Source organism: Acomys minous (assembly GCF_964271855.1).
Source record: "Acomys minous genome assembly, chromosome: 20".
Classification (NCBI taxonomy): Eukaryota; Metazoa; Chordata; class Mammalia; order Rodentia; family Muridae; genus Acomys; species Acomys minous.
Genome location: NC_140502.1, coordinates 25650719 through 25664101, shown reverse-complemented (window position 1 = coordinate 25664101; position 13383 = coordinate 25650719). Strand labels below are relative to the sequence as shown.

Below are 13383 nucleotides of genomic sequence, written 5' to 3'. Positions count from 1 at the left end.
CTAGTCCATGAGCAGTATAAAAACCCTTGATTCGTTCTACTTTTTCCAGGTTTCAATATTAATTGTACCTTCTTTAGGGAACCATGGACATACTTCATCAACAAATTCAAGAAAACGAGAAACTTGTTTAGAACCTACTGTAATACCTCTAGCAGTAAGCAAAGATTTAACTACATTAACAAACATTTTTCTTTCAGTACTTGAATTTACACCCATTTTATCGCCTGTGAAAAACTCTTTTACATATTTCTCTCAATACTTGCATTTATTCTTATTTTATCGCCTGTAAAAACACTGTTCCTTGCCTCAGATACTACTCACCCTGGCCGCGGCTGGTTGAGGCAAGCGGCGTTCCTTGGTTCCGAGCTCCCGGGTTTCGGCACCAAATGACGGAGACCAGCTCCGCGAACGTCTTGAGTACAGGCGGACTACTGCTCTGGTGGCAAGTAGCCTTGAACAGGCGGACTACTGCTCTGGTGGCAAGTAGCCTTAAGAAATGGGCGGACTATTGCTCCGGTGGCAAATAGCAATGGTTTATTTCTTAGGTACAGTTTTTATACTATTTTAGAATAGCATATTCTGGCTTGGCGCGTACATTAGTTATTCATTAATATTACCAATAACAAACTTGGTTTTCATACCTATTAGACTAAACACATTCTGGGAATCAGTCAAGGGAGAAAATTTCACGAACAAGAAAGAAGATAACTATAAGCCTTCCCTCACCTTGAACCAACAACTGTTTCAACTTTATCAAGAAGTTCTCAAGGAGTTACTGCCAAGACTTCTGGGAGCAGAGCCAGAGCCACCCAACCCTTCCAGGAGGGGCAGCCCCTGAGCTCTTCCCCAAAATCCTTAGTTAACCCTTTCAGGCCGATACTAAGTAGCAGTTCTCCTCACAGGACAGCCAAGGCTACACACAGAAACCCTGTCTAAAAAAAACCAAACAACAACAAAAAAGAATGCTTGTGTGACTAGGTTAGAAAACATGAAAATAAAAGGCAAGAAAAAAATTGGTTAGAATTAGCGGTACTAGAATGTACTTGTGCTGTCTTATGTTTCTCCTTAAAAAAGAAAAAAACAGGGCTGGAGAGACGGCTCAGAGGTTAAGAGCACCGCCTGCTCTTCCAAAGGTCCTGAGTTCAATTCCCAGCAACCACATGGTGGCTCACAATCATCTATAGTGAGATCTGATACCATCTTCTGCAGATAAAGCACTCATATACAATAAATAAATAAATTTAAAAAAAAAGGGAAACAAACAAAAACACCTCTGGCCAAGAAATTCCTTGATCCTTGGCTGCTTGTCTTATTTCTCCTTATTTTTCCTTAGTGTGGAGTTTCTGCCCTGCACAGTGGCTGGGACAGCCCAATGCTCATGCAGCGGACACTGGGCTCCTATCCAGCACCCACACGGTGGCTCACAAATATGGTGCCCTCCTTGGGTACCAGGTGAGAAGGTGGTGCACGTCGGCCAAACAAACATACACATAAAATTAAAAAAAAGAAATCTTCCAAGAAGAGACTTGATACCCTATGAGCATATACAGGGGGAAGAGGTCCCCCTCAGTCACAGTCATAAGGGAGGGGAGTAAGGGGAAAATGGGAGGGAGAGAGGAATGGAAGAATACAAGGGATGGGTTAGCAATTGAGATTATATGAATAAATTAATAAAATAAGAAATTTTAGCCTTAACAGTTTGGGGCAGGGCCAGGTGGTGGCGGCGCCCGCCCTTAATCCCAGCACTTCGGAGGCAGAGGCAGGTGGATCGCTGTGAGTTCGAGGCCAGCCTGGTCTACAAAGTGAGTCCAGGGCAGCCAGGGCTACACAGAGAGACCCTGTCTCCAAAAACCAAAAACAAAACTAAGAATCCAGGGCAGCAGCAAACTACAACACGACCGGGATGTTCCCTAAAACCTTATGTTAAAACATGTTCCTCTGCATTCATAGCCACATCAAGCCTATGGCTGTAATTAAATGCACGCCTCTCCAAAAAGAAAACCGGGTTGTCCTCAAATGCTTGCGCTGAGGAGGTCCCCCTGCTCCCTCCCCGTGGTCCCAGACAAAGCGCACGTCGGAGTGCGGCGCCTGCGCGCTGGGCGCCCGTGGCCGGCCCTCCCAGCAGCCCCCGCGCGCGCCTGCCTGGCCATTTAGGTCCTCAGGGCAGTGGGGGACCACGTCCGCCCACCGTGCTTCCGCAGCGGGTGTCACCTCGGCGCCGCCAGCTCCGGGGTCTGGGTTCCCGATCGTCCCATGGAGCGGGGTAAGGGGGTGGGGGTGGGGAGGTCAGGGCGGCCCCGGGTCCCGCGCGCGCCCTGGGTGGGGACCACGGGGGGGCGAACGGTGCCTGCTGGGCGTGGCAGGGCGGCACCGGGACTGCGTCCTGCGTGATGGCATTTGTGTGAGCGAATGGGATGCAGAGCGGCTCGCGTGGGCGACACTGCCGAGGTCGGGGAGTGTGTGGTTCTGGTCACATCGGCCCCAAGGATGAATGGTGCCCCCCACGCACTCACCTAGCGCCACACATCACCTAGCGCCACACATCACCCCCTGAGCGCCACACATCACCCCCTGAGCGCCACACATCACCCCCTGAGCGCCACACATCACCCCCTGAGCGCCACACAGAAGACGCCCCAGCAAACAAAACAAAACGTTCCGGATCTTGGGAGGAAAATGCTAGATCTGAATGACATGTCCCGCACCGGCCTCCCCACCACCACACACCCCTTCGGCTGGCTCCTTGGGGGTCACCCCCCAGCCCTCACACATGCTGGGACAGTGACACACTGGCAGGGGGTCCAGCGAGGAAGCAGAGGACAGCTGTGTGTGAGTGACAGGTGGTAGTGACAGGACTAGTGCCCTTGGGCTTTGATTTTTTTTTTTTTTTTTCAGCCAGGCTGGACAAGGCTCCAAGGAAACAACTGGATGTTAAGATTTCCCTTTTACTCCCAGTCCTGTCTTTAAGCGCTCAAAGGAAAGGAAGGAATAAATTGCTGTTGCCTGTTTAAAAGGTAAGGTCAAGGGATCAGATTGTGATGTACATGTGTGTTAACGTGTGTGCGCACAACTGGGTGCTGGTGCCTTAGACACCGGGGGCATCGATGGGATGGGATCCTCCTGGAGCTGGGGTGAAGGGCGGTTATGAGCCTCCTGAGTCAGGTGCTGGGAATTGAATTCCACAGGAGGAATATATACTGGTTTGTTTGTTTTTTTTTAACCACGTCCGAGACAGGGTCTCTCTGTGTAGCCCTGGCTGTCCTGGACTCGCTTTGTAGACCAGGCTGGCCTCGAACTCACAGCGATCCGCCTGCCTCTGCCTCCCAAGTGCTGGGATCAAAGGCGTGTGCCACCACCGCCTGTTTTCTAGTGAATTATCAGTGCCAAGGCTCCGCCACTGGAGCAGGGAATTCTGGGTTTCACAAGCGAGGAGCCGACGGAATTGAGAGCTGGCTCTGTGGGGAGAATAAAGGTTCTATCTGCTACTCCTCTTCCCAACTTTCAGTTTCTACACATCGGGTCTAATTTCTTTTATTGAGGGTTTTCCGACCTGTTGCAGGAATGTAGTAGACGACACAGCAGTCACCGCAACGCAGAAACACACGAATAAAACAGTAGGGTAGCAGTGCCTACCTGTGACATGTGCGGTGAAGGCAGGAGCGTCAGCACAGTGTGGAAGGCAGCTCGGCTGTGGGCAGCCCGAGCCACGGCGTCCCGGGGGGGCAGCCCGAGCCACGGCGTCGGGGGCGGGGGGGGGCAGCCCGAGCCATGGCGTCCCGGGGGGGGGAGGGCAGCCTGAGCCACGGCGTCGGGGGCGGGGGGGGGGGCAGCCCGAGCCACGGCGTCCCGGGGGGGGGAGGGCAGCCCGAGCCACGGCGTCGGGGGCGGGGGGGGGGCAGCCCGAGCCACGGCGTCCCGGGGGGGGGCAGCCCGAGCCACGGCGTCGGGGGCGGGGGGGGGGGCAGCCCGAGCCATGGCGTCCCGGGGGGGGGGAGGGCAGCCTGAGCCACGGCGTCGGGGGCGGGGGGGGGGGCAGCCCGAGCCACGGCGTCCCGGGGGGGGGGAGGGCAGCCCGAGCCACGGCGTCCCGGGGGGGGGAGGGCAGCCCGAGCCACGGCGTCGGGGGCGGGGGGGGGCAGCCCGATCCATGGCGTCCGGGGGGGGGCAGCCCGAGCCGCGGCGTCCCGGGGGGCAGCCCGAGCCACGGCTTTCCTTTCCAGCGGGCAGCCCGAGCCACGGCATCCCGGGGGGCAGCCCGAGCCATGGCGTCCGGGGGGGGGGGGGCAGCCCGAGCCACGGCGTCCCGGGGGGCAGCCCGAGCCACGGCGTCCTGGGGGGGGCCAGCCTGAGCTACGGCGTCCCAGCGGTTACGATGGCCAGGTTGGGATTTCTTGTCCTCGCGTAGGTGGGTCCAGGTGTGCCTGTGACACTCCTAAGGAGAGTGGGTAAGGTGGTGTGGCTGCAGATGGACGGACGGGTCTCTGGGGACTTCTGAGGCCAAATCTCACGGGCTTGTTTTCCTCCCCCAGCTCCGGCCTCAGTGGACTCTGCTTCTTCTGAGAAATAAACGTCAAGGAAGACCGAGCAGTTGCTGAACTTCTAAACGATGGCCCGTGTGAGTTAACTGTTTGTAGTCTTTTTCTGGGAACACTGTCATGTTGAGGTCCTGTGAATACTTCCCTTTTTAAAATCTTTTTATGTGTAGGAGTGTTTCTCCTGCCCGTGTGTGTACATGTGCATACGCGCACACGTGTGTGTGCTTGTGTGCATGTGTGTGTGGTGTGTGTGACTGTGTGTGTGTATGTGTGTACTACATGAGTGCCAGGTGCCTGAGGAGTCCAGAAAAAGGTGACAGATCCCTGGAATGGCACTTAACGTTATAAGTCACCACATAGGGGCTGGAGAGACGGCTCAGAGGTTAAGAGCACTGCCTGCCCTTCCAGAGGTCCTGAGTTCAATTCCCAGCAACCACATGGTGGCTCACAGCCATCTATAGTGAGATCTGGTGCCTTCCTCTGGCCTGCAGGCATACACGAAGGCAGAATACTGTATAAATAATAAATAAATTAAAAAAAAGTTACCACATAGGTGGTGGGAACCAAACCCAGGTCTTCTGCGAGAGCAGTGAGAACTCTCAGGGGCTCAGCCATGCCTCTGGCCCCGAGTGACCATTCCTTTGCCGTGAATCTTGCTGTCAGAGCCCCATCCAGGACCCTTCCTCCAGCTGCTTCAAATCCACTGGGGGAAGAAACCAAGCTTTGTCTTTTTCAGTCTTCAGTGCTCGCTGAATAAGCCATTCAGCATCCATAGCCGATGAGAGAATGGAGCCGCTCAGCTGCTCACAGGAAGGCGGGGGTTTTTCTAGACTTCTGTTTTCTAAGTACATAAAACGTGCTGCTGTTTGGCTTCAGCAAAGATACAGTGAAATCTGGTAGGTTTGGGCTTGAGTGGAGATGTGCCTGAGGTGTGCGGTCACAAAGAGCTAGGGGCTTTCGGGCTGCACTTGGGAGCAGTGTGGCACTAACAGCTGAGTGTGTCACGCCAGGACGCACTTGTGCCCTCCACTTGCTTGCGTAGGAAGCACGTTACCCACTGGGCCACCACTCCCCTCATCCCCGAGTTTTCTTTAAGACAATCCTGGAAGCCGGGCGTGGTGGCGCACGCCTTTAATCCCAGCACTCGGGAGGCAGAGGCAGGTGGATCGCTGTGAGTTCGAGGCCAGCCTGGTCTACAAAGTGAGTCCAGGACAGCCAAGGCTACACAGAGAAACCCTGTCTCGAAAAACCAAAAAAAAAAAAAAAAAAAAAAGACAATCCTGGAGCTGGGGGCGGCGACCGACACCGTTAAGCACGGCACGCTCAGGAGAAGGGTGCGGTAGACGGGCTGCCAGGCCCAGGTGATGCAGAGCTACAGTGGGAGACTCTGTCTCCAAAACAAACAGGACCGAAAGGGAGCCAGTGAGTCGGCTCAGCGGGTAAAAGGCCCTTGATGCGAGCCCGGTGACCGGAGAATTAGATTCTTGCAACCCACATAAAGGTGGAAGGCGAAAAAACCGACCTCACGAAGCTGTCTTCCCATTTCTGCGTGTACGTGCCCGCGCACACAACCGCACACAGGCTACGGGTGTGTAGCCCAGGCCGGCCTTGCGTTTACTGCCTTCCTACCTCAGGCGTGGTGGGTTCTGTTGTCCCTCCCCTAGGCTCTCCGTCTTGGCTCCATGCCTGTCCTAGGATCTCTCCATTGCTGTGATAAACACTGACCAAAGAGTGACACAGGGAGGGAAGGGTTTATTACGTTTCACAGCTCGTAGTCAGTCACGAAGGGAAGTCAGGACAGGAAGTCACAGCAGGGACCTGGAGGCAAGAACCGAAGCAGAGACCGTAGAGGGGGCTGCTCACTGTGACCGCTTCCTGGCTTCCTTGGCTGACCTTTCTTTTCTTTCCTTTCCTTTCTTTCTTTTTCTTTTTTATTTTTTTCTTTTTAAATTTTTTTATTTTTGGTTTTCTTGAGACAGGATCTCTTTGTGTAGCCCTGGCTGTCCTGGACTCGCTCTGTAGACCAGGCTGGCCTCGAACTCACAGAGATCCTCCCAAGTGCTGGAATTAAAGGCGTTTAAAGGCGTGCGCCACCGCCACCCGGCTGCATTTTCCTGTCTTACCATCTTCCAGCTCAAGCCACTTTGCTTGCTCTACTCCTGAGCCGGTGGCACATGCTCTTAGTGCCAACACTTGGGAGGCAGAGGCAGGCGGAGCCCTGGGAGGCCGCTCTGGGCTTCAGAGTGAGACAGTTTTATAGAGAGGATTTGTCTCAAAACAAACAGACGAGCTGCCTCTCACAGCACCTCTCACAGGGCTTCTCCTGTGTTTTTCCCTCGGGGCTTTAAATCCTCTTTTTTCCTGCTTTAGTCGTGACGTACGTCTTGTCCTCCAGGCGTGCGTGATGTTCAGCGATGTGTCCATCGCGTTCTCTCAGGAGGAGTGGGGGTGCCTGGACGTAGAGCAGAGGCGCCTCTACAGAGACGTCATGCTGGAGAACTACCGGAACGTCGCCTCACTAGGTAAGCTCCCGTGTCCTGGGGAAGTTTCAAGAAGCTCTTAGATTTCCTTTTGCATCTACCTATGTGTCTGTCTATCTGTCTGTCTGTGTGTTGTCTGCACGTGTGTTGTAGCAAGCATGTAGTGGTCAGAGGATGCCATTTGAAAACCGGCTTTTCTTCTTCCGCCGTGTGTGTTCTGGAATGTACCGGGGATGGTACCACGTGCCCTGATGCCCATGCCACCTCACCTGTCTTACTTCCTGGTTTGTTGTTGTTTTCTTTTTTCTTTACTTTTTTATTTTATTTATTTATTTATTTATTTAGGTTTTTCGAGACAGGGTTTCTCTGTGTAGCCCTGGCTGTCCTAGACTCGCTCTGTAGACCAGGCTGGCCTCGAACTCACAGAGATCCGCCTGCCTCTGCTGGGATTAAAGGCGTGCGCCACCATGCCTGGCCTTACTTCCTGGTTTTAAGGAGATGGGTTGAGCATTTATCAGAAGTGAAAGCGTTCATTAAGTGTGTTCTCTTTTCCCAGGCTTAACGGTCCCTTGGGCCCTTTACAGTGATGCAGTTTTTATTTCAGTGCTCTGTCTGCATGTACACCTGCAGGCCAGAAGAGGGCGCCAGATCTCACTATAGATGGCTGTGAGCCACCATGTGGTTGCTGGGAATTGAGCTCAGGACCTCTGGGAGAGCAGCCAGTGCTCTTAACCTCTGAGCCACCTCTCCAGCCCCACTGTGAATGCTCTTAAGCTGTCTTTACCTTCTTTAAGGGCTTTACCGGTTACCGTGGGAACCTGTACTAAAATGACCCAAGGACACTTCTGGATTTCATTCCCTCATCACCTGGAGTTTCTTTCCTCCTAAACAGGGTGCTTCATTTCTAAACCAGACGTGATTTCCTTACTGGAGCAAGGGAAGGAGCCTTGGAGGGCTGCAAGGAGGCGGCAAAACCCAGGTGAGTGAGTGTCTGTTGGGCTGGGGGACACGGGCTGGGGGACACGGGCTGGGGGACACGGGCTGGGGACACGGGCTGGGGACACGGGCTGGGGGACACGGGCTGGGGGACACGGGCTGGGGACACGGGCTGTGGGACACGGGCTGGGGACACGGGCTGGGGGACACGGGCTGGGGACACGGGCTGGGGACACGGGCTGGGGACACGGGCTGGGGGACACGGGCTGGGGGACACGGGCTGGGGACACGGGCTGGGGACACGGGCTGGGGGACACGGGCTGGGGGACACGGGCTGGGGACACGGGCTGGGGGACACGGGCTGGGGGACACGGGCTGGGGAACACGGGCTGGGGACACGGGCTGGGGACACGGACTGGGGACACGGGCTGGGGGACACGGGCTGGGGGACACGGGCTGGGGACACGGGCTGGGGACACGGGCTGGGGGACACGGGCTGGGGACACGGGCTGGGGACACGGGCTGGGGACACGGGCTGGGGGACACGGGCTGGGGGACACGGGCGGGGGACACGGGCTGGGGACACGGGCGGGGGACACGGGCGGGGGACACGGGCGGGGGACACGGGCTGGGGACACGGGCTGGGGACACGGGCTGGGGGACACGGGCTGGGGACACGGGCTGGGGACACGGGCTGGGGACACGGGCTGGGGACACGGGCTGGGGACACGGGCGGGGGACACGGGCGGGGGACACGGGCTGGGGACACGGGCTGGGGACACGGGCTGGGGGACACGGGCTGGGGACACGGGCGGGGGACACGGGCTGGGGACACGGGCGGGGGACACGGGCGGGGGACACGGGCTGGGGACACGGGCTGGGGACACGGGCTGGGGACACGGGCGGGGGACACGGGCGGGGGACACGGGCGGGGGACACGGGCGGGGGACACGGGCTGGGGACACGGGCTGGGGGACACGGGCGGGGGACACGGGCGGGGGACACGGGCGGGGGACACGGGCTGGGGACACGGGCTGGGGGACACGGGCTGGGGACACGGGCTGGGGACACGGGCTGGGGACACGGGCTGGGGGACACGGGCTGGGGACACGGGCTGGGGACACGGGCTGGGGACACGGGCTGGGGACACGGGCTGGGGACACGGGCTGGGGGACATGGGCTGGGGACACGGGCTGGGGACACGGGCTGGGGACACGGGCTGGGGACACGGGCTGGGGGACACGGGCTGGGGACACGGGCTGGAGACACGGGCTGGAGACACGGGCTGGGGACACGGGCTGGGGACACGGGCTGGGGACACGGGCTGGGGGACAGGGGCTGGGGACACGGGCTGGGGACACGGGCTGGAGACACGGGCTGGGGACACGGGCTGTGGACACGGGCGGGGGACATAGGCTGGGAACACGGGCTGGGAAACACCGACCAGTCAAAAGAGACCCGAGTGTGGAGGAGGGGCGGGAGCGGGAGGTGGGGTGGAGGACGGACACATCCGGGCGCTCTCCCTGCCCCGTGTGTGGGTGTAACTGTGCAGGCTTCACGAAAAAAGGATTTAACGGTCTGTAGTAAACCACGAGAGATCAGCAGGAGAGGTGTGTATGCACAGCAGATACGTAGCTGTGATAAATAAATCAATATGACTGCACTCTTCAGTAGAGAGAAGTCAAGACGGCACCTGACTTTAAGGAGCCTTTCAGCTTAGGAAGAGCTGAGGCTTGAAAAGCTCAGTGCCAGGCCGGCGGTGGCGGCGCATGCGCCTTTAGTCCCAGTGCTCGGGAGGCAGAGGCAGGAGGATCGGTGTGAGTTCGAGGCCAGCCTGGTCTGCAAAGCGAGTCCAGGACAGCCAGGGCTACACAGAGAAACCCTGTCTCCAAAAACCAAAACCCCAAAACAGGAAAAGCTCAGTGCCACCACGGTGTAAGGCCCTGAATTCTCCCTCTAGCACTTTCTATAAAGTTAAAAAAAGAAAGGAAAACCCAGTAAGAATCACGAAAATGTAAAGTTATTGGTAGTGGAGACGTGTGTGTGTGTGGGGGGAGGCTCAGCTGGTGGAGCACTGCTGTGTAAACGGGGGTGGGGGCGCTGATTTAGAGGAGCCTTAGTGTCCGCTTGAAGGCCAGGGCGCCTGTGGCTCAGTGCTGCGGCGGCAGAGGCAGGCTCCCGGGCCCTTGCCAGGCTGGCTGAGTTGGTAATTTCCAGCTTCAGACAACTAAGGCGGAGGAGGTCGAGCGATGGCTCCACAGCTAGGACGGCGCTGCCCTCACAGAGGACCCAGGTGGAGTTCCCAGAGCCCGCATGACGGGTCACAAACACATGAAAATCCAGTGCAGGGGACCCTGAGCCTTCCTTAGCCCTCTGCGCACGCTCGGTCCCCATAAATACACGTGGGCAAAGTACCCAGACACATAAATCAGAAAACAGGCCTGCCGCGCACAGCAGCGAGGGCTCTCAACCGCCGAGCCGTCTCTCCAGCCCCCAGATTAGAATCTGGTTTGGGGAGATGGCTCAGTGGCTGAAGTGTCCACTGCCCACATGTGCTCTGTCCCCCAGAGCACGTGTGAATGGCAGGTAGGTGCGGCCATCGACCCAGAGGACGCCCTAGAGCAAGCTGGGTAGCTAGACTAGCCGTATTGAAAGACCCAGTCTCGAGGACTAAGATGCATGATAGATTAAGGATGGTTCTTGACACCAACCTTGGGTCTCCACATGCCCCCGCACACACATACAGAGCATGTATGGGTGTGTGGGTGTGTGTGCACTCACATTATACAAACACATGAAAACTGGGAATAAAATTATAGTCTTATCCAGGTGTTTAAACAGTATTTGGGTTTTTTGTTTGTTTGGTTTGGTTTGGTTTTTTTGGTTTTCGAGACAGGGTCTCTCTGTGTAGCCTTGGCTGTCCTGGAGTCGCTTTGTAGACCAATCTGGCCTCGAACTCATAGCGATCCACCTGCCTCTGCCTCCCAAGTGCTGCGATTAAAGACTCATGTTATCGGGGCTGGAGAGATGGCTCAGCGGTTAAGAGCACTGGCTGCTCTTCCAAAGGTCCTGAGTTCAATTCCCAGCAACCACATGGTGGCTCACAACCATCTATAGTGAGATCTGGCGCCCTCTTCTGGCCTGCAGGTGTACACGCCGGTAGAACACTGTAGTATATACGCTAAATAAATAAATCTTAAAGATAAATAAAGACCCATGTTATCATGCCCAGCTGTAATCAGTGTTTGCAATAAGCTCTACAGCAATCCCGATCCGCACCTCAGCGTATGACCCGGGGACTGAACAGGAGCTCTTGTTTCCCTGGTATTCTCTCTGCCCCGTCCCTCCCCCAAGTTACACGACACGATTTTGGGTGTAGTTTTGAGTTTAGTTGAACATTACCTTGTCCTCTGTTTCTACTGTAGACAAGTCTACTTCTTTAGAAGAAGAAAACAGCCTGTGTTTTGCTTTCTTTCAGCTCTGCAAACTAAGGACGAGGCCAATCAGTTGTTCCCAGAAAATGGCCCTTACGAGGTGGATGTGTGCCGGTGGCAGGTTATGGGCAGGATTGGGAACAGTGGCCTGAGGGGCCTCGTCGTCGTCAAGAACGAATGGGGCGCCGAGCGAAACCCTGGGCGCCGGGAGGGCTCCCCGGAGGGCTGTGTCAGTCAGGTGGAGCCCCCCTCCCGCGAGAAGCGCCCCTCCTCCGCGGCCCCGCGCCGGAGAGCCCTGCTGGCGGGAAAGCCCCACGAGTGCGGCGACTGCGGGAAGGCGTTCAGAGTGCGCCAGCAGCTCACCTTTCACCGCAGGATCCACACGGGCGAGAAGCCCTACGCGTGTCACGAGTGTGGCGTGGCCTTCAGGCAGACCGCGCACCTCACCAGGCACCAGAAACTTCACTCCGCCCAGAAGCCGCGGGAGTGCAAGGACTGCGGGGAGACCTTCCCGTACGGCGTGGACCTCAGGGCGCACCAGAAAGCGCACAGCGGGGAGAAGCCCTACGCGTGCAAGGAGTGCGGGAAGGCCTTCAGGGTGCGGGGGCAGCTCACGCTCCACCAGAGGATCCACACGGGCGAGAAGCCCTACGCGTGCCAGGAGTGCGGGAAGGCCTTCCGGCAGCACGCACACCTCACCCGCCACCAGAAGCTCAGCGCGGCCGGCGCTCGGCTGTACGCGTGCCAGGAGTGCGGGCAAGCCTTTCTGTGCGCCCCCGGCCTCAGGGCGCACCACAAGCTCCACACCGGCGAGAAGCCCCACGCGTGCCTGGACTGCGGGAAGGCCTTTCGGGTGCGGCAGCAGCTCACGCTCCACCAGAGGACGCACACCGGGGAGAAGCCGTACGAGTGCCACGACTGCGGCAAGACCTTCAGCCGGGGTTACCACCTCATCCTCCATCACCGCATCCACACGGGCGAGAAGCCGTACGAGTGCAAGGAGTGCTGGAAGGCCTTCAGCCGCTACTCCCAGCTCATCTCCCACCAGAGCGTGCACGTGGGCGTCAAGCCCTACGCGTGTGAGGAGTGCGGGAAGGCCTTCCGGCTGCTCTCCCAGCTCACGCAGCACCAGAGCATCCATGCCGGCGAGAAGCCCTACGCGTGCGAGGAGTGTGGAAAAGCCTTCCGGCTGCGGCAGAAGCTCACCCTGCACCACAGCATCCACACGGGCGAGAAGCCCTACGCGTGCGAGGAGTGCGGGAAGGTCTTCCGGCTGAACTCTTCTCTCACCCAGCATCTGAGGATCCACTCTGGGGAGAAGCCCTACGAGTGTAAGGAGTGTAAAAAGGCCTTCAGGCAGCACTCCCACCTCACCCACCATCTGAAGGTTCACAGTGCCAAAAGTGTAACACAGGCTTAGTGGGACGTTCTTGGAATGTTTGCAGCACATGTCCTGAAACTGGCTGGGCATGAGGCTTCCTTCGTACCATTCAAGGGATGTGTTCGCCATGGTGCTATGGCCTGTCCTCAGCCATAATGCTTCAATACGTTACTCCTACCTATAAACAAATGTGTGACAACAACACCTCTGTCCTGTCACTCCGTCACGTTGAAACACGTTGCCTCGCGCTGTAGGTTTTTTATCCCCCCCCCCATTTGTGAAATGATGTAAAACTAGTAATAACAGCTGCAAATTCTTCTTTGAAAGTACATCAGGGCCAGGCGGTGGTGGCACACGCCTTTAATCCCAGCACTCGGGAGGCAGAGGCAGGTGGATCGCTGTGAGTTCGAGGCCAGCCTGGTCTACAAAGTGAGTCCAGGACAGCCAAGGCTACACAGAGAAACCTTGTCTTGAAACAAAAACAAAAAAGAAAAAAAAAAAGAAAGAAAGAAAGAAAAAGAGAGAGAAAGAACCCATCGGGCTGTGCAGTCTTCATCTTCTTCCTGGAATACGGGCTCTGCCCAGGGGGGAATGCCGCAGATGGTGTCAGCACCGCC

General features: G+C 57.1%; 1 protein-coding gene across 2 annotated transcripts; it reads left to right on the top strand.

Moving 5' to 3' along the window:
• The first annotated feature begins 1908 nt into the window (after positions 1-1908).
• On the top strand, positions 1909-12968 carry ZFP82 (ZFP82 zinc finger protein). 2 transcript variants are annotated; one of them, XM_084771217.1, is made up of 6 exons: positions 1909-2263; positions 2900-3014; positions 4530-4615; positions 6931-7057; positions 7908-7994; positions 11430-12968. In XM_084771217.1, the coding sequence occupies exons 3-6, from the start codon at positions 4607-4609 to the stop codon at positions 12803-12805; spliced, it is 1599 nt and encodes a 532-aa protein (XP_084627343.1). In that variant the 5' UTR covers positions 1909-2263; positions 2900-3014; positions 4530-4606; the 3' UTR covers positions 12806-12968. The 2 variants fall into 2 exon arrangements, with proteins under 2 accessions (XP_084627343.1, XP_084627342.1); XM_084771216.1 differs by having other exon boundaries at positions 2896-3014.
• Positions 12969-13383: the final 415 nt, after the last annotated feature.